The sequence below is a fragment of the Mustela lutreola genome, chromosome 3, assembly GCF_030435805.1.
Source record: "Mustela lutreola isolate mMusLut2 chromosome 3, mMusLut2.pri, whole genome shotgun sequence".
Classification (NCBI taxonomy): Eukaryota; Metazoa; Chordata; class Mammalia; order Carnivora; family Mustelidae; genus Mustela; species Mustela lutreola.
This window is the reverse complement of record NC_081292.1, coordinates 174,857,829-174,882,672: the sequence shown is the minus strand read 5'-3', so window position 1 is coordinate 174,882,672 and position 24,844 is coordinate 174,857,829. Positions and strand designations below refer to the sequence as shown.

Genomic DNA, 24,844 nt, shown 5'->3' with positions numbered 1-24,844 from the left:
GTGCCCCAGGGCTTTCAGCTTAAAGGTCACAGTCCTTGATTCCAATGAGTTGAGGAATTTCAAAATACACCCACAGTACCCTGTAGTTTTAGAGTGGGACAAACTTGTCTAGTTGTCTTGTTTCACAGGTGAGGACATGGTCACCTTTGAAGAATGAGTGAAGACCACTGGTCACCCAACTCGTTAGGTACAGAAATAAGGGGAGAACTCTTTGTTCCAATTCAGAGCTCACTTTAAAAATAAGAATAGGGGCGCCTGGGTGGCTCAGTGGGTTAAGTGTCTGCCTTGGGCTCAGGTCATGATCCCAGGGTCCTGCAATGGAGCCCCTCATGGGGCTCTCTGCTCAGCGGGGAGCCTGCTTCTCCCTCTCCCTCTGCCTGCCGCTCCCCCTGCTTGTGTGCGCGCTCTCTCAAACAAATAAATTTTAAAAATCTTTAAAAAATAAATAAAAATAAGAAGAATATAAAATTAAAAAGTCTACAAAACTTGCCACAAAGCAGTAGATGACCAAATATCCTTGCGGGATGAGAAGACTGGGCTTCAGGAGGCCTGGCATGAACTCTCACCCATGTGAAGTTAACATCTGTAGTAAAATCATAACTCATTTCCTCCCTCAGAATTACAATTAAAATAACACAAAAAGGCCCTAGATGTGAAAGGTAGCACGTGGGAAATTGTAAATAGCTTGTTCTCTCGATGGATTCACAACTTTTGCTGTGCTTGGTGTAGGCTGGGGCTGGTTCCCATAAATAGACGGGCACGTGAATGACTGGCTTTCATTCGTCCCTTTGCTGTGGAGTGTAGGTTAGGAAGATGAGCTCTGGGATCATAATATCTGGCTCTCACCGTACACAGATTTTGTAGCTTGGGCAATTTGTTTCAATCCATCAAGTCACACGTTGGTAACAATGCCCATCCTAACCTGTCTGTTGACCCTTTGCAGCTACTCCCCCATTTATCTCCTTCCCTTCAGAGCAAACCTCCTTGGAAGAGCAGCGTCCCTATTTCTTTTCTCTTCTGTCTTGGACTCACTCCTGTCGTGTTTCCACCCTCTTGGCTCCCCTGAAACTGTGCTCTTCAAGATCCTCAGTGACCTCCCAACATCACTCAATCTGTTGGCCGCCTCTGCCTCCTTCTTGTCCTGACCTGACAGCAGCATCTAATGCATTTGACCACTCTGTCCCTTGGCTTCAGGACACACTGGTTTTTAATCCCACTTTATTGTGGCCCCTTCTTCATTCATCTTATTGGTGTCTCTTCCTTCTGATCTTAATGTTGGAGTGTCCCAGCACTCTGTCCTTGGACTTCTCTATCTATACTCATCGGTTAGGTGATCTCATCTATTTTCTCTGTTTAAAAACCTGAGGGAGTAGTCCTGAGTACCTCATGGCCTGCCTGATTGTTCACTTGGATACACAATGTATGTCTTCTGCTGGGTTTTTTTTTTTTTTTTTTTCTTACTCTATCTCAGGGCAACGTACCACAGTTTTACCTATGTATTTCACCTGGTCACCCCAACTTAAAAGAAAAGCTTACTGAAGTCCTGGACTTCGTCTATTTTGTTTATTAGTGCATCTCTAGCACTTAGAGTAGATGGAGATGGGTCAATAAAGATGAGCTCACATATTTGTTGAATAAACAAGTTTAATGAGATAAGGTGTGTTGAGTAGAATGCTTTCAGCTCCTTTTGAAGTGGGAATAGGTGAGACAGATGATCTGTAAGATTCACTCCAGCTCTGAAAGTCCAGGATTCCAATGGCAATCTCCCATTCAATAAGGCTTTGGACTTAAACTTGCAACTATTGCCTTAATGATTATCTTGTAATGAAGTCATATCACTTAGCATGTTAGATACTTAATTTCTGAATTCCAGTCTTTGGTGAGCCATGCATTATATGCAAGTTTCCAAGGTACTACTGAATAGCAGGTGGGTGTTGAAACAACATTATCAAGGAGGAAAAAAAATCACTCACCACTGAATCATTCTTGTGTTACCTTTATCCCTTCTGCAATTTTGTTTAATCTCTTAGTCCCCAGATTTCAGTCCTCCTACTTTCTTTTGAATAGCATATGGGTCAGGAGCATCCCACCATTGGCATCCATGGAATTTGTCCCTCTCCCTCCGAAAAGTACATGGCAGTAATATGGCTAATCAAGCATGGGCATTCTCTTTTTATCTCATTCATTAATTCATAAGCTCTTCACGAAGAGTAGGTGTTGCATACGTGCTTTTCAACTGACTCAGGCATGACAGTCTTTGTCTTTTACTTCTTGTGTGTAGGCCCCTAGTGTTTTGGGCCACGAGAAGGAGTTAAGTAAACATTAATTAGACTCATTAATATTCTGAGCACTCTAAGGGTCTTTGTTGGTTGAATGTGATCGGAGTAAGGAACACTCACATCTTTTGAAGCTTAGTCTTACAGTACATTGCGGAATTTGCGGGGGAGAAGTTTCTTAAGTGTTCTTGGGAATCCTACCTACTGCACAAAAATTCATGGAGAACATTAAGAAACTGTGGGCAACGATCACTGAAGAACAACATGTACTCCTGGGAGCATCTTTGTCTGTTTTCTACTTGCGTTCTTCACTATGCACGACCCAGCTTCTGTCTCAATACTGCAGCTCAGTGGTCATGGGGAGGGTGAGCATTTGACCTTGATGTTTTTTAACAGAAGAACCGTCCAATGCACAGGTTTCAGATTTTGCACTTTGTTTTCTAAATCCATCTGTATAGTAACCCAGCTAATTTTTAGTAGTTGACTTTAAAGACTTTCAACACTTTTTATTTTATAAGAAACAAGATAACCGTGAAAAAAAGAATGCAGTATTTTGTGAATTTGCTAAAATTATTTAGTGCATCTCCTTAGAATAATGCTAATTCTTTCCAACCTTTCTCTGGGTTACAGATTAAGATTATATAATTTACCCACTGTTTACACATCATTTATTTAGTCAACTATTTATCGAATGCCTACTTTCCTTAAGAATAAATAGTGCATATTGAGTACTCATATATAATGCAAAATACTTAAAATTACAGAACAGGAAGGAAGCAGTCCTTAATGATAGTGATACGTTAAGCTGATAGAAACTTTGTATGTTATTTGAGTTTTCAAATAACCTTATGGAGATCTTGATCTTTAGGAGCTTATATGTTAATAATGTTAATCTCTATCAATTTCTCTCCCTTTTCCTCCATGTTCTAATTTTTCTTTCTCTTTTTTTTCTATCTTAAGAATAATATTTACTTTTAACAAAATTCTGAAAAATACATGAAAGGATAACTAAGAGCATGCTCAACCCACTGAAGGTATGATGGCTTTTTTTTTTTTTTTCCTTTAAAGATTTTATTTATTTATTTGACAGAGGGGAGGGATCACAAGTAGGCAGAGAGGCAGGCTGAGGAGGCGGTGGGAAGCGGGGGAAGCAGGCTCCCCGCTGAGCAGAGAGCCTGATGCAGGACTTCATCCCAGGACCCTGAGATCATGACCTGAGCCAAAGGCAGAGGCTTAACCCACTGAGGTGCCCTGGTATGATGGCTTCTTGAAGGGAGCCACCTGACATGTCTACCACCAATAAGAGCTCCTATTTCCTCAATCTGGCTAGTATTTAGTATTATCAGTCTTTGCCATCTATGCAATTCTGATGAGTAAAAATTATATCTCTTTTTGTATTTTGTATTTCTTTTCCCAGTTAAAATATGGGGAATATTTTATTTTTGTCTATTTATTGACCATAGTCGCTCTCTGTTTGCAAACTGGCCTTTCTTGCCTTTTGTCCATTTTCTTTTTAAAAATAATTTTTAGGCTTCTTTATAGTAAGTTCTTGAAGCTTTGTATTTATAGTTGAAATTTTTTTGCTGATTATCATTTATCTTTAACTTTGTGGTATCTTCTCCTGTATAGAAGTTTCAATTTATTTCAGACAAAGGCATCATTTTTTTTTTTTTTTTCTTTTTTAGGTGTTGAGTTTCACATCATGCTTAAAAAGGCAATTGCTGGGTGCCTGGATGGCTCAGTGGGTTAAGCCTCTGCCTTCTGCTCAGATTGTGCGTGATCTCGGGGTCCTGGAATCGAGGCCCACATCAGGCTCTCTGCTCAGCGGGGAGCCTGCTTCTCCTTCTCACTCTGCCTGCCTCTCCTTCTACTTGTGCTCTCTCTCTCTGTCAAATAAATAAATAAAATCTTTAAAAAAAAAAAGCCAATTGCTTACACTAAGTTGTAAATATATTATTTTGACCATTTTGTTTTGTTTTTAATATTAAAATTTCAAATCAATCTAGAATATATTTTTGTATCTTGTGTGGTAGCAATCCAGTTTTATGAATTTTTCCAAAATCCAACTGATTATTATATCATTATTTATTGCATAATTTATTTTTCCCCATTAATTTCAAATATTACCGTCAGTTTATTTTTAAACTTCCATATATAAGTGATTCTTTTATGTTGATCTAAGTCACACTTTATGTTGACTGGAGTCACACTTTTTTGTTTTACAGTTTGTTATAATATATGGTAAATTTTCAAATTCCAAAGAATAAAGTCATTATAATTACTTTAATTCATAGATTGATTTGACATGTTTATAATATTACATTTTCTCATCTAGAAATGTGTGTCCTCATCACAAAAGAAAAAGTTTTCTTTTATGTTCCATAGTACAGCTAGGCCTTGCACATTTCTTGTTAATTTTATATTTAAATGTTCTATGCAATTACAGATGTGATCTTTCCTTTACTTGAACCTTCCCTTGTCAATGCATCTAATTCTTACTACTTCCAATCTTTGCTTTTTGAATTTTATTTATTTTTCTCTAAGCCCTTTTAAATCTTTTCTAGAACACATGACATATAAATAGGTTTTTTAAACAGATTTTCACAATGTTGTAATTTTTTGAAAAGGTTAGTTACAGTTGTTTGCCTGCTGTGTCCGGTTGCTCTGGTCATTAAAAGCACCTGGAGTGATTTTTTGGTTCTAATACCTTATACTTCATTACACAACAGCTGCTTGGGTTTACCTACTTAAGTTGTGCCAAATCCATGCAGCATGACCGTGTTGAGATGAATTCCTCCCAAGAGTGCAGTTGTGCTGTCCTGTGAGTGGTGATGTCTGACCCTGGGAAATAAGCTCTGTAGGAAAAGCAGGATGAGGCGGAAGATCCAGGACTTGTTTGAGGTACTGGTGAGATACATACGCATCTAAGAACGCAGAAGTCTAGACAGGAGAATTACAACGGTAATTGTTGGCATACTGATGGTAATCAGAGCCATGGGTATGGGTGAATTTATATAGACAAAAAAAATGTAAAGCGAAGAGAGAATTCCTAGACCCAAACCCTAATCTAAATCAGTATTTAAAGGTCAGCTATAAGAGGAGGAATTTGTAAAAGAGAATGAAAAGTAACAAAGTAGAAAAAAGACAGATTTCATAAAAGCCAATGGATAATTGTATCTGAAGAAGGAGATTTGGTCATAGTGTTGATTATTTTGAAAGTCCGTGTCGTAAAGATAAGGACTATCAATTGCATTAAGCATTCTGGGGGTACTCATCATCTGTCAGTTAGCTCGTGTATTCAACAAGCTCTGTTTGAACAGTTCCTGTGCACCAGTTTCATGGTAGACACTAGGGATAAAGAGAAGACAGACCCAGGAGGGCATCGTCTGGTGAGTCAGATGTGGAGAGATTGGAAAACAGAAAGATCATAAAGACAACGGGGAGGGGCAGACCCCTCTGAGGGAGAAATGAAGGCCAGAGAGGGGAAGGTGTAAATCCATTTGACAGTGTTGCTTGTACTTGAAACTGGTCAAATCATGTGATTACTGTGCATAAATCATCAGGACTCATTTCAAGGAGGATATCTTATACTTCCTCCTGGAAATGTAAAGAAGCATATGGTTTTCTTCTCAAAGATGTTACAGTCTCACCAGAGAGAGAGGGTATAGATGTAATTTAAGTAATATAAGGTGACTATGTGTCACAAGGCAGTGTTTGATTATTCACCAGATAATAAGAAATACTTAATAAGTTTCTAGATGCCAGGGGCTTTATGTACATATTATTTAATTTCAACCAGAAAAATGAAAGTATTATCTATAAATAAGGAAGACTGAGGTATAAAGAGATTACTAGTATCATGAAATAAGTAGGGACTTGAGCTGGAACTCAAACCTGGATCTGTTTGATGCCACATACATGCCTTTTCAACTCCACCTCATTCTATCTCAGTGGTTCAGTGCTCTAGAACATAAATATGTATTTGATGGAATTTCCTACTTTCTATTGATCTAAAATGCTTCTGGAATCACATCTGTTATATCAAATATATGACCTTAGGGGAGCGATTCTCACATTGTAGGAGGACCCTTGGGGCTCTTGTGCCTTTTCAGTGAGGCTTCAAGGCCAAACCTCTTTCCATAGTAACAAGATACCACTTGGATTTTACACGATATTGACATTTGCATTATGGTTACAAAAGCACTGGGAAGTGAAATCTTTGAAAATTTAACTCCACGTCAGGAGGTGGCAACAAACTTTCATACTGGTGATAGGACAAAAACCCTCTCAGTTTCACTTAGGAATGCCCTTGATGAAGTGGTAGAACTTAATAACATAGTCAAATACTGACCTGGGAGTACTTGCATTCTGCCTGATGAAATAGGAAGTTCTCATTAAGTACTTCTGCTGCACAGAGATGTTTGATAGTTGTTTTGAGGAAAACACTTGTATGGTCATGTGAATGAGAGATGAACCAGCCATTTTCTTCATGGAACACCAGTTGTTCTTGAAAGACTGAAAAACAAATGCAGCTTTCAGACTTGGACATTTGGAAGACATTTTGTTTGCAAATGAGCAAAGTGAGCCAGGAACTTTGAAGGCAAACTGTCAGCATTTCTTGCCAGTGATAAAATTTGAGCCTTCAGGCAAAAATGAGAATTTCAGAAAACTTGGATCTACCACCATGAGTTGGGCAGCATACTGACCCTGAAAGAGTTTTCTGATAATAGATATTGGTAGTGATATTAACAAATGTGATTTTTTGGGGGGATATTGTGTGATGATATATGTCAACATTTAGAAGATGTGTATAACTCAGTAAACGAATATTTTTCAGATGTCTGATGCATGATCTGAATATTTTTCAGATATCTGATCAGATAAATCATACATTAATAAAAGATCCTTTGAAAGTGTGAGATAGACCAATGGATTTTAATATAACAGAATACGAAGGATTAATTGATGTGGTTTCAGATTCTATATTGCAACAAATCTTTAAGAATTACTAGTTATTAAGTTTTAATGCAGTATTAAGGAAGATTATCTACAATTACCTGGAAATGCAATTAAAATAATTTCTTGTTTTCCAACTACATATCTGTGCATGACCAGATTTTTTCCCCTATACTTCATCTGAAACTGTGTAGGAACCACTTGAATGCAGAAGCAGAGATGAGAATCCAACTGTCTTTCAATAAGCCAGATATTAAAGATACGTGCTAAAGTTTAAAATGATGCTACTCTCGGGGCGCCTGGGTGGCTCAGTGGGTTAAGCCGCTGCCTTCAGCTGGGGTCATGATCTCGGGGTCCTGGGATCGAGTCCCACATCGAGCTCTCTGCTCAGCGGGGAGCCTGCTTCCTCCTCTCTCTCTCTGCCTGCCTCTCTGCCTACTTGTAATCTCTCCCTGTCAAATAAATAAATAAAATCTTAAAAAAAATAAAATAAAATAAAATGATGCTACTCTTCTTATTTTATAAACTGTTATGTACATTAGCATACTATGACTTTATTATTATTTTAAAGCCGTTTAATAAATAATTTAAAAATTTCTCAATTTTAATATGGAAAATATTACAAAAACAAAAACTCTTTGGTGTCCTCAATAATTTAAAGAGTATAAAGTGGTCCTAAGGCCAAAACTTTTGAGATCCACTGGCCCATATTTATAGAGGTAGTACAGTAAAGTGGGTAAGAGACTCCTTTTATTTTTTTTATCCTAATAAATTATCTCTCTGTTGTTCAGAATGAATATTATTCTATTGATCTGTCTTCAAGTTCACTGATTCTATCCTTTATCATCTCCATTCTCCTACTGAACTTATTTAACAAGTTTTTCATTTTGCCCATTGAACTTTCTCATTCTATAATTCCCATTTAGTTTGTTTAAAAAAACTTTTATTTATCTGGGATTATTTTATTTTTTCATTTGTTTCACACGAATTTGTAAGTGGTTGTTTTTAAGTGTTTTCGACATCTCCTTTAAGGAGGTAGTCAGATAATCCCAGCATCAGATTATTTGTGTTTGTCGATCATCTTTCTCTGGTTCTTGGTGTGATGGGTGGTTTTTAAATTATATCCTGGGTATTGGGGTCTAGTGATTGTCTTTTCCTGTTTATTGTATCCTGGACATTTTGGTTCTTACATTAGGAGACTCTTGATCCTATCTGAATCTACTTTGACAGGCCTGTCACCATGTTTAGATTTAGCATAGAGGTTCTGTCTAGCTTGTGGGCTTCAGTTCCAATGGCAGCTTAAGTTTATGAGCCCTTGCAATGTTATTCTGGTCTGCTTCATTTTTCTGGTGCTGCAAGGTCTCCGGTTCTAGCTGGTGCCACCTGCAGGGTAGAAGGTACTTCCCAATATGCCTGCTCTCACTGAATAACCTTCCAGGACAGTGTGGGGGACAAGACTCTAGTCCTGGTGACACCATTGGTTGAAAGGCAGGAAGAGACCATTTCGGTACCTAGTTGTAGAGTGGGGTCCAGTATATCTCAGGACTTCATTGTTGTCCCTTCTAAGGGTGGATAAGGCTGCCCAACAATGACTTGGTTGTGAAATGGGTTTTGAGTGATTCTGGGACTTCCCAGTGGCTGCTAGACAGATTGGATAGCCCCCTGGGGCCCCCGCTGAGGATGTTGAGGGGGCCTGGGTCTTTGTGGCCAGGCTACTGCAGGCAGATCAGATTACTGCTGGGGCCCAGCTTTGCAGGGGGACTGGGACAGGATTTCTTTCCACTGGGGGATTAAACTGCCTAAGGATCCCCAGTTATGGAGCAGTGTTTAGGGTTCCCCATTAGTTCTTTGTCTGACTTCCCTTTGTCTGGTCCTTTGGCCACAGAGAGCAAACTTTGCTATTACTTGGTTTTTGTTGTTTATACTTTTTGGTGGTTCCAGGCAGCAAGTTGCTCTGGTTTCCAGTTTGGGGGTATATAGGAGATAAACAGAAAATCCAGGAAACTCATCACACTGTCATTGCTCAAGTCCTGAGACCTCTAGCCAGTCTACCCTCTATCCAACCTTCAATTATTTTAACATTGCTTGTTGAGTAATTTCAAGGGTGTGTAGCTGTATTTAGAGGAAGCACTAGGAAAAAGTGAGTTCACACTATCTTGTTTTAGAATCAGACATCACTGCACATGTTTTATGCAGAGAAATTCTAAAAATTAAAAAAAAAATAAAAGAATTATGGCAAAGTACATTAATTTTTGACATTGTTGTCATCCTAAGTGGTTTATAACATGTTTGTTTATTTTTATAGGAATTATGTTGGAATATGAAAAGGGTGGAGAATTGAGGACCAAATCCATAGATTTGCTCAACCTCAGTTCCAGGTAAACTAGCTACTCAGTGCAACCTGGGTTTCATATCCAGATTTTTTTTTACTGGAAAATGCTGACCCAGGATGATGTGTGGATGAGCTGCATGAACTTAGATTGCTAGAACAATGTTCTAGTGGTGCTGTATTAATTCCTGCTTGCTTCAGTGAGGTCTGCTTAAATGACTTGCTGGGTGGGGAGGGGGTGGGAAAAGGGTAGTCAGTCTGCCCTTTTTTTCACCTTAAATAGACCTGTTTTTATTGTTTTTAATCTCTTAGTTTAGAATAGTTTTAGAAAACTGTGAAGACAGGAGTTCCCACATACCCCATGCCCTGAATCTCCTATTATTAACATCATACATTCGTGTGGTACATTGGTCTTAACTAGTGAATCAGTACTGAAACATTCTTGCTAACTAAAGACCATATCTTATTCAATTTTCCTTGTTTTATTTTATTTTTTTCTATTATCTCTTTCTTTTCCAAAATACCACATTCCATTTCATTGTCAAGTCTCCCCAGGCTCCTCTTGGTGAATGATCTCTCAGACTTCCCTTCTTTTTGATGATCTTAACATTTGTGAGGAATATTGGTTATTAGAATTTTAAGAAGACAATGGAGCCTGTTACTTTGCTGGTAGATAAACAGCTCACAGGACTGATTGCATTCCGTCCTCTTCATTAATTGTCATGGGGCAGAGTTAGGAAATCCTCTTATGAGATCATACTGCCCAGAATTCATCCTCTTTAGGAAATCCTATGCAAAACTAAAAAAAAAAAAAAAAAAAAAAAAAAAGAAAGAGAGAGAGAGGAAAAGAAGAGAGAGAGAAAGAAAAGAAAAAATAAAGAAATCAATTCTAGGCAAAACTCCACTTTGAGAAACAGAATCAGATTAGTGATTATCCTACAGAAACCCATGTTCAGATAAAGTAAAGATAGTTTGAGTGGGAGAAAATTTGCAAATAGAACAAAAATACCATGATACCTGTTTCAGAGTTGTTGACCCAGAGAAATAAGGGATTTCCCATTGTGACTGTCCTCCTTTGTCATGATTATCGGGGAGGGGAACAGAAACTGAGAGCCAAGGGACCTCTCACATCACTGTAGTTAAATAGTAGATGAGCTGCTCTCGAGTTTTGAAATGAGCCCAAACAACATGGCTTCCCAGAACTGTGGCCACTAGAGAGGTCTGGAGCTTGTCTGAGGGTGAGGACAGGGAGTGGCTCGGGTGGTGATGGTTTACCTTGAGTCCTCTTCTTGTTCCAAGTGACTACACAAAGAAGGTATTCAATCGTTTGTTGTTTAACCAAAGAATAAATAGTGGCAAAGATAATGCCATTGAATTTCATATAGAAGTCATTGTTTTATCTATTTTCAGGGAAGACAAGGTCTAAGATCAAGTCAGGATTGTCAGTTATTTTTGTAACTGGCACATGTTACTGATTATGCCAGCGTGTAGAAAGTTCCTTTGTTAAACATTCATTTATTGAGTCTGTAATGAGGTTATCTGCATCTTCTACATGCAAACCTCTAGGTTAGGGTCAATAAGAAGCTATAAAAATCTTAATCCTGAGCCCGGTGAATGTGTTTTCCAGTTTGAGAAACAACTTGTACTGAGTGGGACATCATGTGAGTGGCACAGATTAATGTTTATATGAGAGAATAGCTTTCAGCTAGAGAGGCAGAAAAATACAGATTTTATATTTAAAAAGGTATAGGTCTTTAGGATGCAGTAGTCATGCTTTGTAGTATATAAATGCCAAGTTTAAAAAAAAAGTGTATGGATATTACTTCTGGTTCTGCTCAAGAATTTAGAAGAATTCTGCACATAAAAATATTTGCACAATAGGGGACATTCTGGAGTTACTATATTGGAAAGGAACAGTTAGAATTCCACAGGCTTGGGATGTACAGATTAAATATCTGTAAATCTGGTGAATATCTGGTGAATTTAGATCTTGCTGGGAAATCTGTTTTGATTTATAACAATGGTCGGAAACCTTTCCAAGAGGCATTATCATCTTAATTCTTAGGAAACTATAAGCCCTTGGACAACTGACTCTCTAGAATTTATCAAAATCATCATTATAAACTGCCTCTGATTCATTTCTGATCTAAATATTCATTCTGATTCTGATACATTGTATTTCTTGAGAGCAGGGACTGTGTCTTTTACACTCCCAGGGCCTAAGCAATAGTAGGATAAATGTTAGTGGGATGACTAGTCTTCCAGCTCAGTCCCTTACGTGGACGGGAGCTCGGCAACTGTTTATTTATGAAGAGGAGAGGCTTGCTTATCTGAGTTTGCATTTCTGAGAACCAGCTGCTGAGACAGAGGTAGGAGAGGTAGGTGGGTTATTGAGAAGTGACATTCGCGACAGACAGCTGATGAAGCAGAATTTGGCATAAGGAGCCAAAATGACCTATTTTGGTTGCCTTTGTGGTTTATAGACATTATTCTTTGTCTTGAACAATTATTCCAGACTAGCAAAATTAATCAGCATTGCCATAGGTTATTTGAATATTGGGGGAAAGTTGAATTCATACTTCTCAGAGCAGCTTTTTTTTTTTTTTTTTTTGAGAACGATGCTATAGTCCATATGAAATATTAATCATCATCGTTCTTTGAATGTCCATTTTTCTCTTTCCTTAAAAAATATTTAAAACTTAACCTTTCCAAACCTCAGTTTCTTCATCCCTGAAGTAATTATGATAAAAGCATTAAATCAGGGGGTTGTTTAAACAAGAGAGCATATATAAGGTACAAAATAGAGTGGTACCAGGAACATTCTGTACGGGTTCATTAAAGAGACAAAAAAAAAAAAAAAAAAAAAAAAACCAAAACAGGAAGAAAATAAAGAGCTCATGTGCAGAACCTATATGCACTTGGGCTTCTCAGGTGAGCAAATAATAATTCTTGCACAATTTCCACAGGAGAAGACGAGGTTCATGATGGTGCATTCTGAAGAACCTGAGCTACTTTTCTGCAGGCTCGATTTTACTGATTTGTATCCTCCACCCCCAAAATCTCCTAGTAAAGCTATGGTGTTTTGACATTCTGTAGATGTGCTTCATAACACAATGCAATTCTTCCTGCAATGCATGTCTATGCAAATTTTGGCATAGAAAAAAAGTAACTCTTTTTTTTGTGTGTGAATTTCAGCACTGATGTCAATGCCTTAGTAGAAGAAATACAAAAAGCAGAGCCTCTAATCACAGCTTCACGATCAGATCAAGTAAAGCTTTTAATACAGAGGTTACAAGATAAACTCAGACAGCACAGCAACCACAAATTTTATCTTTTTAAGGTAATGAGTGTTTTAAAAAACTAAATAGAAGAACTTCAATGAATTAGTTGGTATCCTACCAATTTGAGACAAAATACAGATTATATTTTCTCTTTCCCTCTGTGCCTCACATATATTTGCTAAGACTAAGTCTCAACAGATGTTTGTTTATTGACTGACTGAATGAAATTCTAACGTTTATTTCTTGAGAAGTTAAAGAAAGATTTTTAGTAAGTTTGGCTGTTCTTTACAGTGTTAAGCTTAAACGATGACCATTAAGGTTGTCTTAAGCTATTGAATAATTAGATTTTTTTCCAGTTGGACTAATACTAAGAAGTTGTATTTCACAGTACATCAATAACTTAATATTTTCTGCTTCCATGTGAACTAAACTGTATTTCAGTAAATTATTTATTGATATGACTTCTATAATAATTTAAATGCAGTGCAAATGTACCTATTTTTTTTCTAATCAGCTTATACCGGTTAAAGTAAAAATATCACAATTATAGTCAATTATTCAGGACATTTTTAGTTTTTCTTATTTATTTAACAATATTTAATAGTTTATTCTAGTATTGCTTCATATTACACTGATTTTATTTTTATGATTTAAATAAAACTAAACTAAACTAAACTATTATTTAGATAATTAACATATCCTATCTGAAAGAAAATATTCAATCTTTTGTAGCCATCCCTTCACTGTATTATTGAAAGATTAAGAAATTATTCGTATGATACTGCTTTGTTCCAGGAGGTGGCACTGTTTAACTCCAAATATGAGCTCTATAACTCACAAGCCCTTGTAATTTATCCTCCAAAGGGAATATTTTTGATAGGGAAAGGGGACAGTATTAATAATTATACTCCTGCAGTAGAAATAACTGGGTCTGGCCCAGCCTTGGCAATCACTTTATCTTTAAACACACTATCCAATTTATGTATGTTCATTCAATAAATATTAAGCATTCACCATGTGCTTGACAATGTGGAAATTGAAAGATAAATAAAATAATACATATCTTGACTCTAGGAAAGTTTAGGAGTCCAAAAGTAATAACAAATTGTAAAGTCTATATTTAAAACACATTTGGTATATTTCCTCTGCATACTATTCATGCATATTTACAAAACCATGTGCAGTATTTATTTACTTATTTTCTTTTTTTAAAAGATTTTATTTATTTGGTTGGCAGAAAGGGACATAGAGAGAGAGGAAACACAAGCAGGGGGAGTGGGAGAGAGAGAAGCAAGTTTCTCGCTGAGCAGGGAGCCCAATCCGGGGCTTGATCCCAGGACTCTCAGACCCTGGGTCCATGACCTGAGCCTAAGGCAGAGGCTTAACTACTGAGCCACCAGGGCCCCCATGTGTAGTATTTAAAAGAAAATATTATAAATTAGTGCTTTTTGATATCTTATTTAATATCAGTAATTTATCTTAAAATCAAATTTATGGAAAACACAGATTTAATTATGTTTTTGGAATTATTTTTAACTATCAAATGTCTTAATGGTCTTAATGGTAGAAGACACAATGTATTTTTTTTCATATTTGTTCAGATAGTGACTATTGTCCATTTATTTATAATTAAGACAAACTTGAATGTCTTCATTAGTTTGAAGTTAAAATTAATGAGTTAAACTTAATTTTTTTCATTTTAAAATAAATTGTGATTTCTTTCATTGAAGGTTCTCAGAGCACATATACTGCCATTGACTAATGTTGCACTTAATAAATCAGGCTCATGGTAAGTTTCTCAAATTTATTTATTTAAAATTTAAAAATTTTAGTTTATTTGACTATTTTATTTATTTATTTGGGAGATAGCAAGAGAGAGAGCATGAGCAGAGTGGGGGAGGGGAGGGCAGAAGGAGAAGGATAAGCAGACTCTCCCCGGAGTGAGAAGCCTGATGTAGGGATCAGTTCCAGGCCCCCGGATCATTACTTGAGTTACAGGCAGATGATGGTTAACCAACTGAGCCATCCAGGTGCCTCTAAAATTTAAAAATTTTTGAATGAAAAAAATTTATTAAAGAAATTATTAGAATACGTTTTATAGCGGTTTTTAGGTTTATAGCAAAATTGAACAAAAGGTACAGAGATTTGCCATACACCCTCAGATTCCCTCTTTGCCGGCCCTACATTGACAAACTCATCATTATCACCCAAAGCTCATAGTTTGCATTAGGGGTCACTCTGGCTTTCGTCCATTCTAGGGGTTGATGGATGTGTAACGACAGGGATCCCCCATTAAGACATCACACAGAGCAGTTTCTCTGCCCTGAGAATCCTCTGTGTGCCACCTCTTTATTTCTATATTTCCATTTCTAGTCTTTATTTCTAATTTTTAACAGCCAAGGAATAGAAATTCCTTTTTTTAAATTAACCTTGTAGATAGTTAAGGTGACATAATTTGACATACATATATACAGAGTAAAGTAATTGTTACAGTTGAGCTAATTAACATTATCTCCTCACAATTACCACTTTTTTGTGTGTGTGAAGGAAGCACTTGAAATGTATTCTTTTAGCATCTTTCCAGTATTCAATCCTATATTATTAACTACAGTCTTTATGCCTGTGCATTGCATCTCTAGCCTTATTCATCACACAGAACTGCAATGTTATACGCTTTGACCAATGCGTCTCCATTTCTCCCACTCCCCGCCCCTGGTGACTACTGTTCTATCTATGCTTCTATGAATTTGACTTTTTTTTTAAAAATTCCACATATAAGTGAGATCAGACAATATTTGTCTTTCTGTGTCTGGCTTATTTTATTTAGCATAATGTCCTCTAAGTTCATCCATGTTGTAGTAAATGGCAGCATTTCCTTCTTTCTCATGGCTGAATAATATTCCATTCATTTCTTGATGGACATTTATGTTGTTTCCATATCTTGGCTACTGTGAACAATGCTGCAAAGAACATGAGGATGCAGATAGCTCGATGAGATTCTGATTTTTTTGGATATACATCCAGAAGAGAGATTGCTGGATCATATAGTAGTTCTATTTTTTTAATTTTTTTTGGAACCACCATTCTGTCTTCCATCATGAACATACTAATTTACATCCCTGAAGAAGCTGTGAGGAGATGCCTAGAAAGGAATCATACACTGTTTTGTCAGCCCTTTCATTTATTTGAGTTTCAATGTCAGGATTTGTGTTCAACTTTTATCTTAATCATTTGGCGTAGAGACTGGCTTTCTAATTTTGTGCATTTTTTTTTTTTTTTTCTGTGTCTCTGTGTCGGGGAAGTATATTTCCTAATGGAATATTTAAGGAATAAGTGAGATACTATTATTTTACTTTAAAATTTGAGAGGGCAACATGCTAATTATTCCTGTAGTAGGATAGTCATGTAAGAAGATTGCAAATCTTAAGTAAATGTTCATTGAACACTTATTAGTGTGTCAGTCATGTTCCAGGTCATGGGGTCTTACAGCAGTAAACCAGATGGGTGGAACTAGCATGTGTAAAAAAGGAAAAACAAAAATGAGTTCTTCAGAGACAAGCAAAAAAGCCAACATGGCAGCTCAGGGTATGCTTTGGGGCAAAGTTGAAGTCCCAGGGAAGGCCAGTACTGCGGGCCTTATGGGGATAAGCAGAATTTGGCTTTTCCTCTAGATTGCTAGGAAGCCATCTAAGGAAGGTTAAAAAAAAAAAAAAAAAAAAAAGCCCAAAACAAAACTCCAGTTTCAGTGTGGAAAACAGACTTGTAAGGACCAAGTACCAGCCAAGACCCATTAGAAGATGGCTTCATTTGTGGAGGCAAGAGATGGAGGCAATGGAGCCTGGTGAGAAGGCGCCACACTAGGGATGTATTTTGAGATTGGACTAACAGGATTTACTAATAGATTGTGCGTGGGATGTGAGGGAATTAAAGGAATCAAAGATGGTGCTCATATTTTATGGTGGGGCCGATGGGAAGAATGATGCTGTTTATTGAAATATGTTAGAATTTCAGAAAACATTATGATTAATGCTCTAGTTATTAATTATTTATAAGAATGATTATTCTTCTTTTTAAAGATTTTATTTATTTATTTGACACACAGAGAGAGACAGTGAAAGGGAACACAAGCAGAGTGAGTGGGAGAGGGAGAAGCAGGCTCCCTGCTGAGCAGAGAGCCCTATGCAGAGCTGAACCCCAGAACACTGGGATCATGACCTGAACCGAAGGCAGAGGCTTAACTGACTGAGTGATCCAGGCACCCCTGGCATGATTATTCTTTATTTTATTTAGTGACTCCTTTTTGAGTTAGGGATAATCAGAAAGTTTATAATCAAAGGATTTAGATATTGTTCCCAATTCATCTCTTCTGCATCCACAATTTCCATTGTAAAAACCAAGATAAATGGGCTTACAATATTGCAGGTTAAAAAAAATAAGGATAAACACCCTGCTATTGTCACTTTGTGATTCATTTATATTCCTTGTCTTAGCTTTATCACAGGAAGCTATGATCGGACATGTAAAGTCTGGGACACTGCATCTGGAGAGGAACTTCACACCCTGGAGGGCCATAGGAATGTAGTCTATGCCATAGCATTCAACAATCCATACGGGTACAGAGACATTCACTCATTCACTTATGCCTTTTTAATCCATTAATTTGTTTGTTCTTCTCCCCCTACGTGGAAAAAGAGAACTAAAATTTGCCAAATGCCTTATGTGTGCATTGAAAGCCTTCTAAATATCTTCTCCAGTGCTTAAAGGGGTTTTGGGACAAGTATTACCGTTCTCATATAAAGTATATAAAGTTCAAGTACCCTTCCCAGGATCACATAGTAAACAGAAGAGTGAGAGTCCAAGTTCACGCAGAGCTCAGTCTCTTCCCTTCAGAGTTCTCTGACAGGCAGTTCCTACGGATGGTTATAGCAATGGCATCTAGAGACTCTGACATACCCACATAGCACAGTTTACCTTGTTTAAAAGTTAACTTACCATCTTTACCAGGGAGAAAATGTGTACAGTAACATGATACATAACAGTACAAAATATAATTGCATTTCCAACCAACCTCTAGTTACCTGATTGAACAGATTAACTTAGTTCTCTAGCTCGCCTTCTGCTCCCTGCATGCTTGCAACAACTGCGCCACCCACTGGTATGCCCAGCTTCTTGTCCCACTGGTTAGTCAACCTACCAAGAATTAGTTGTGTTTGTTCATCAGTCAGCTTATGTTGGCTGTGCTTTCAGTTATAATTATGGTATTTATTTGAGCATTGCTTTAACTAATGAAATATGACTATGAAAATAAAGCTTTTTTTTTGTGAAAACATAGATAAGGCAAATCTTGGAAAAAATTACTACTGAATGAAGTTGTAGATGATATCAATGCAAAAATTAGAAAGCACATTGAAACATTTAGAAAACCTTTGCATTCAGATTGTTTTGCAAGTATGTTTACATTCTCATCCCATTTTTAAGAAAATAATTGGAAGTGGTAGAGGTTGGATATGATTTCTGAAAGACACTTAATGAGCTCGAGTTAGCCAAAGAAAAGGCCTTGGCCTTGCATATTTGAGTAAAAAAATTTTAATGTGTGTCTTTTTCTTGATGACTCCCCAACTTTTTTCACTCACCATGCTGTTTCAATAAATATAGGTATTATGATGACTAGAAAAAAAAAAACAGCAAATGGTTTAAAAGTTAAGAGGAGAAAGATCCATGTGATTTCTCCTGGTAGAGGTTTTCAAGATGATGTGAGGCTCAAGCAGAAGCATGGAAAGTGGGAGACAGAAGGAAAGGGGAGGACATCCTGGGCGAGGGCACCTTGCAGCTCCGGAGATTAGGTAGGACTCCGTCTGGCTCGCCCAGTGCCCCCGGCTCTCTAGTGGACATTTCCTGGTGAGAAACAAAAGTCAAGATCATAGTGTTCTGTGTAGTTCGGACTCTGCTCTGGAGGACGGAGTTGTGATGAAAGCTTTGTGAACAAAGGAGGCACTCAATGAAAGTGCTATTCAGGAGGGCTCTTATGGCAGAGACAAGGGGCCAGAGGGTTTGGACTGGGAAGAAACAGGAGGCAAGGAGATTGGTTGGAGGCAGATAAAGTGGTAGATTCAAGAGACGATGAAAACAGTGTAAGATAGTGGCAAGGGCAATAATAAAAGGGAGTTTTATAAAAATTTGATGCACTTAGAGTTGAAATTTTATACCATAAATATTAAACACTTGATATGTAGGTTGCTAATGTCATTACATCTCTTTAAAATGTAACACACTTTTAAAACATTAATTGTGATGGCACAGTCAAACTTAATTGGTACATTAAAATGATTAAATATTCCAATTGCATTACCAAAAACTTAACTATGATGTGATGCAGTTTTACAATGTAGGGAATGATAATTTTTATAATATCTTATTTCACCAACCTGTGGAGAGAAAGATTTTATTGAAATTATAAATGATCATGTTTTACTTCTAGTATAATTTCTATTTTAATTGCAATGTTCTTTAAAGCACTTTAAAAGTATAGTCTCTATAGTATATTACCATATCACATAAAGTCTACTTAGAAGATATGATATTTTTGCATGCCTATCTGAGAACAAAGTTTTTTGGGGGTATAGAGAGGTCAGGAACCCTTCACTTTTTGGCCCTTTTATTGGATTCTACCAAGACCCCCTGACGAAAACTTTCTTGTCCAGTTACATAATTCAATATTTATGTATGGATTAAAGCAGCATTTCCCAGGGAATTTGGGGGCATTAAGGTTTCAACCGAATGAGTCCTAAATAACCACCAAAGAATGAGAGGGAGTGTGTGTGTGTGTGTGTGTGTGAAAGAGAGAGAGAGAGAGAGAGAGAGAGAGAGAGAGGAGGGAAAGAGGAAAGAGAGAGAGAGACAGAGAGGTGAACTTCAGCCAGTTTAGTGTTTATGTGTTCTATACATTAGGTCAGGAGTAAGCTTTGATTCAATAAAGTAATTCTAAAAAAATATGTGAATATGTGATCAGTATTATCTTTTCTCATGTAGAGGCATATGGATGTAGAGAGCAGTGTGTGACCAAACAGTAGTTAACTGAGAAACAACAGCACTTGAGACAATATGTTTGAGGGGCAGGAGGGATAGGAAATGGAGAGAAGGAGCAGGAAAAGAGCACACAGGGCTCTCAGCGTGTCTGAGCAGAAGTTGGTGGACACAGCAACTGATGAGGAATGCCTAGACTGGATGGAGAGAGAGCCAGTGCAGACTTTCGGTTGACAACCAGCCTTGAGTGTAAGGAAGCTCTAGGTGGGTTGGGTGGGTGTTCTCCAGAAAAAAGAAAAAAAAAATGTCCCTGGAGCATGGGTAGAAAGGACTTCATTTATTTTATTTTTTATTTTATTATTTTTTAAAGATTTTATTTATTTATTTGACAGAGAGATCACAAGTAGGCAGAGAGGCAGGCACAGAGAGAGAGGGGGAAGCAGGCTCCCGGATGAGCAGGGAACCCAATGTGGGGCTGATCCTAGAACCCTAAGATCACGACCAGGGTGAAGGCAGATGCTTAACCCACTGAGCCACCCAGGCACCCCCTTCATTTTCTTTAGAATCAGAGACCACAGAAACACTATGTGGGTGGCCTAAGAGCAAAGGAGATATACAGAGCGTTGGTGTTAGTTTGGACAAAATATGAATTCTGCAACTGTGCCAAGCACATAGAATTTGCTTTAGGATATGTATTTTGGATCTTAAGACATTTCACACTTTTGAACGGTGCACCTGCATTGTAATTGATGACCCAGTTGGATGAACATTTGGACGACTTGCTATAAAAGACAGGAGTCAGTGGTAAAGGAAAAGATTTAGTTCTATGATGAAAGCCAAACAGGCCAACCTACTCTTACCTGTTGGATGTTGATAGTAACCCTACTCCCCAGTATACACAGGAAGCCTCTTGTTTGCAAGGTACTGGTCTTCACCATATTTCCTCTCTAGACCCTCCTTCTTGTTCAAAGACCTTACAGTTAGAGTAATATTAGCATTATTTTCCCAAGGAGACACTAAGTTCTCAAAACCTTACCTAGTCATATGGTATAAATTAAATTATTTATATATTTTCATTCTTCTTCTTTTAAATTCAACATTATCCTTGTCAGTAGACCTGCTAATAGAATTTTTTTGTGTCCCTGCAACTCATACATTATGTATTTCCATTTGGTAAGAATTTTCTAAACTAAATTTTGTACCAAATTCATTTTGTTATTTTAAAAGCTTATTGTAATCCCAAACATAAATTTATTACTTTTTAATGCAATATTTTAATGTAAAATACTTAAAATTAAACATATAAACTGATACTATTGAAAAATTAGACCTTAGTTTTGTTGTCCACTGAAACAAATGCCAGATTACTTTTTGTTTTAAAAACAAAGTAAATTCCTGACTAGATAAACCCATGTATTAATATCTCTTGTCTTAATTCAGTGTATGATATACGTGCTTGAATTTTTCTTCAAAATCATTTTTTTTTTTTTAATCTTAGTGACAAAATTGCCACTGGGTCCTTCGATAAGACTTGTAAGCTATGGAGTGTAGAAACAGGAAAATGTTACCATACCTTTAGGGGTCACACAGCAGAAATAGTGAGTATATTTATTTTATTGCATTTCCTTCCTTCCTTCCTTCCTTCCTTCCTTCCTTCCTTCCTTCCTTTCTTTTCTTTTTTTAATAGACTTTATGTTTTAGAGCAGTTTTAGATTCACAGCAAAACTAAGTGGAAGATATAGTGGTTTCCCATATATTCTCTGCCTTGCCCCAAACATGTCCATTATCAACAACCCGCACCAAACTTGTACATTTCTTACAACTGATGGACCTACATCAATGCATCATTTTTATTTCTTTTTAGTAACCCATTATACAAGGAATAGTTCTACCTTTATAAATAATTTTCCAATTATATCCGGTATTTTCAGTTTGTATATATTTTATATGGAGGCATTAAAGTAATTTGTAAACTATTTGAGTTTTTATATCTTACAGTTGTTGTCAAAGACCCATATCCTACATTGAATAAGAAGATGTGCAAAGTGATAATTACATTTGAATACCATGTCCAACCTCACTTTTTCTTTTTCAGTGACTTGCTTTTAAAGGACCAACTTAATGAGTGTTGATAAAATTCTTAGAATAGTTTTTAAAGTAACTTTTTTATATCATGTGAAATATTTAGCCTGGTTGTTTTCTGGATATCATTAGAACTCAAATTTGCATAAACAGTTTGCTACTCTAAATAGCTATCGCTTTTGGGAAGACCTTGCCCTTGGCCAATTCTGCGTTACATCCTATAACAATTAGTGAGTTAATTGGCACCCTATGGGAAAAATGATAGCATTTAAAAATAAACAGGCTGCTTATTTTAGGAGTAAAATTTATAATTATCATTCGGATTCATGGCGTATTCATCCAATAAGGGCTCATGCTATGTTTAATATTTTGCTAGACACTGGGGGATACTATAGTGCAAAATTATAACCGACCTGTTAATGACACTCAGTGTGCACAAAAGACAGTTTTGTGTTAATGTATAAGTCCTTTATATATATTAGCTTAGTTGTACCTCATCACTACCCTAAGAGCTAGAAATTTCCCCATTTTACAGTTGAAGATGCCAGGGCATAGAGAGAGTAAGTAACATGTCCAAACTCATGAGAAAAACATAATCCTCATTCTCATGCTTCCTTGGAATTCTGAAAAAGTTTTCTTTATATATAGTTCCAAGGAAGACTTTGATACTTTTGACAGTCAACAACATCAATCCAATAATTATTTACTACCTATTGACCATGTGTCGAGCCATGGCCTGTGTGTTTGGCATACCAAATAGAATCACACATGGTTCCTGTCCTGCAGGGACTTTGTGGTTCACTGGAGGGAGTAGAGGCATCAATAAATAAGTTTAGAGATGCATTGTAGTGTGCTAGAAGTTGGTGGGGGGTTTAGTGTGGTCACAAAGGGGACACTCTGATGGTGGGGATGATAAGGAAAGTATGTGCAGGTAGATAGCACATTCTCTGGGCAGTGAGAGCTGCACTGGCCAATGCCCAGAGGGGGTTTGCAACAGTGATGGGTGTTTTCAGCCTCAGATGACTCCATGTGGCCAGAGAAGTACTTGCCAACCATCCCCACCTGATGACGTACACAGAATAGGCCAATATGGCTGAGCACCACACTGGATGGGGGGTTGGAGGTTGCTGCCTGCTGCCATGGTCAGAAGTGCTGGCTGAGGATCTCTGGTGCTGCCCAGCTGCCTGGATTAAAGGTACCATGTCTTGGTGCACTTGCACCGCATTCGAAGCCATATCACATGGTGAGCGTGATCAAAGTGGGGGAGGCTGGCAAGGCCGTTGTATTGATTCATATGTTGTGCTAAGGGATTTGTACTTTATCCTATGGAGAATGCCATGCTGTTGAGACTTTTTAGGTGGGAGATAGCGTGGTCATTTTTACTCTTTGGAAAGACCCTTTGTGTGGCAGAATGATGTACGATCAGAAGCAGGGGCTAGCTGGCCATCTTGTTGCAGTGCAAGCAGAGACAGCGGAGGCCCATCGTGAGGCAGGTGAAGAAAGTGTGAGAGAGGCTGGAGTGGAAGAGTAGGAGGGGGTTGTCAGGCAGATGTGAGGCGTGAAGGAGAGAAAGGGCTCCAGAGTGATTCCTTAACTTCAGACAATGGCAGGGCATTTTATGTAAAACGTCTTGTCCATTTATATAAAAGGGACAAGCAGGTTTGTGGTCATATGACTTGCATGTCTTAGATTGATCCAAGCTGCCTATGCGATGTCTTCACAGAAGCCCTTTGGGGTTCAACTGAGCGTGAGGTCGGGGAAGGAGACGTGGGCGTGTGAGTCACAGGCAACAGGGTGGCCACGGGAACTGCTGAGAATTGCAATTTCTGAAAAGAAAAGGATGAGTAGGGAGTAAAGTGTGATGGCACCTTGAGCACCTGGGGATGAGAAGAATTCTCCAAAAGATACAAAAAAGAGATAGGAGGTAAAAGAATAAAAGCAGAACGCCATCAAAGTTGTCAAGAAGGAAGAAAATATGGAGAAGAAAGGAGTCGACACTGCAGGCATCAGGGAGCCTAAGTGGGGGTGACCAGCAGAGCCTTCCGATCAGTTAGTCAGAGTGGTTCTCACAGTTGAAATATTGGGGGATGGGCAAGTGATGATGATGGTACACTATTTTTCCAAGGAATTTGGTTGTGAAAGGGGAAAAAAGGTAGCTAAAAATGAGGTACATGGAGTCAAGGGAGGATTTATTTTTATGTGGAAAGAGCTCGAACATATTTATGGGCCATTAGGAGGCACCCAGTATAGACATAGGGAAAAATGAGTGGGCGTGTCTCCCTAGGTGACATGGGAGAGCAAAGAGACCTCTTCTCAAGAGGACAGTGCTACAGGATTCAACCTGCAGAACACAAGCCACCCAGAGGCCACCCTGCTATCTCACTGCAGAGAATTAGGCTGAACCTAAGGCAGTTACCTCTTGAAGCTTTTCTATACAAAATCAACAATTCAAAACTCTTCTCTTTCTAAAATCTCTTCCATTCCCTGGAATTCAGGTGTGTTTATCCTTCAATCCTCAAAGCACACTCGTGGCCACTGGGAGTATGGACACAACAGCCAAACTGTGGGACATCCAGAATGGAGAGGAGGTGTTCACTTTAACGGTACGTGCATCCTGTCGCCAGTTTCCAGAGCTCTGCGCTCTCCCGAGCTATTGCTTAGCCTAAGCCTAATTCGGAGTGTGTTGTTATTCATATTCTTATCACAGAATGAGCTCCATGTGAGAAGATATTTTTGAGCTATTGGTTTTCGGACTGTGATGAAAGTACATCCCAGTGGGTTTGTTGGTGATTCCCAACGACTTTGACTTTGACGAGGGAGCTGAGAAGGTCTGGGCTTTTTTATTTTGATGAGCTTCCGTCTGTAAGTCCCATCAAGCACAGCTTAAAACCTAGTGC

At 37.8% G+C, this 24,844-nt stretch overlaps 1 protein-coding gene across 3 annotated transcripts in view; it reads left to right on the top strand.

Moving 5' to 3' along the window:
- DAW1 (dynein assembly factor with WD repeats 1) overlaps positions 1–24,844 on the top strand; it is a 44,865-nt gene that overhangs the window by 1,007 nt on the left and 19,014 nt on the right. For 2 of the 3 annotated variants that reach the window (XM_059167811.1, XM_059167813.1), the window contains exons 2-7: positions 9,538–9,610; positions 12,757–12,901; positions 14,573–14,631; positions 17,333–17,455; positions 21,364–21,463; positions 24,443–24,550. In XM_059167811.1, the coding sequence (XP_059023794.1) occupies positions 9,538–9,610; positions 12,757–12,901; positions 14,573–14,631; positions 17,333–17,455; positions 21,364–21,463; positions 24,443–24,550 (608 nt within the window). The remainder of the gene's footprint in view (positions 1–9,537; positions 9,611–12,756; positions 12,902–14,572; positions 14,632–17,332; positions 17,456–21,363; positions 21,464–24,442; positions 24,551–24,844) is intronic. The other variant, XM_059167812.1, reaches the window with a different exon arrangement.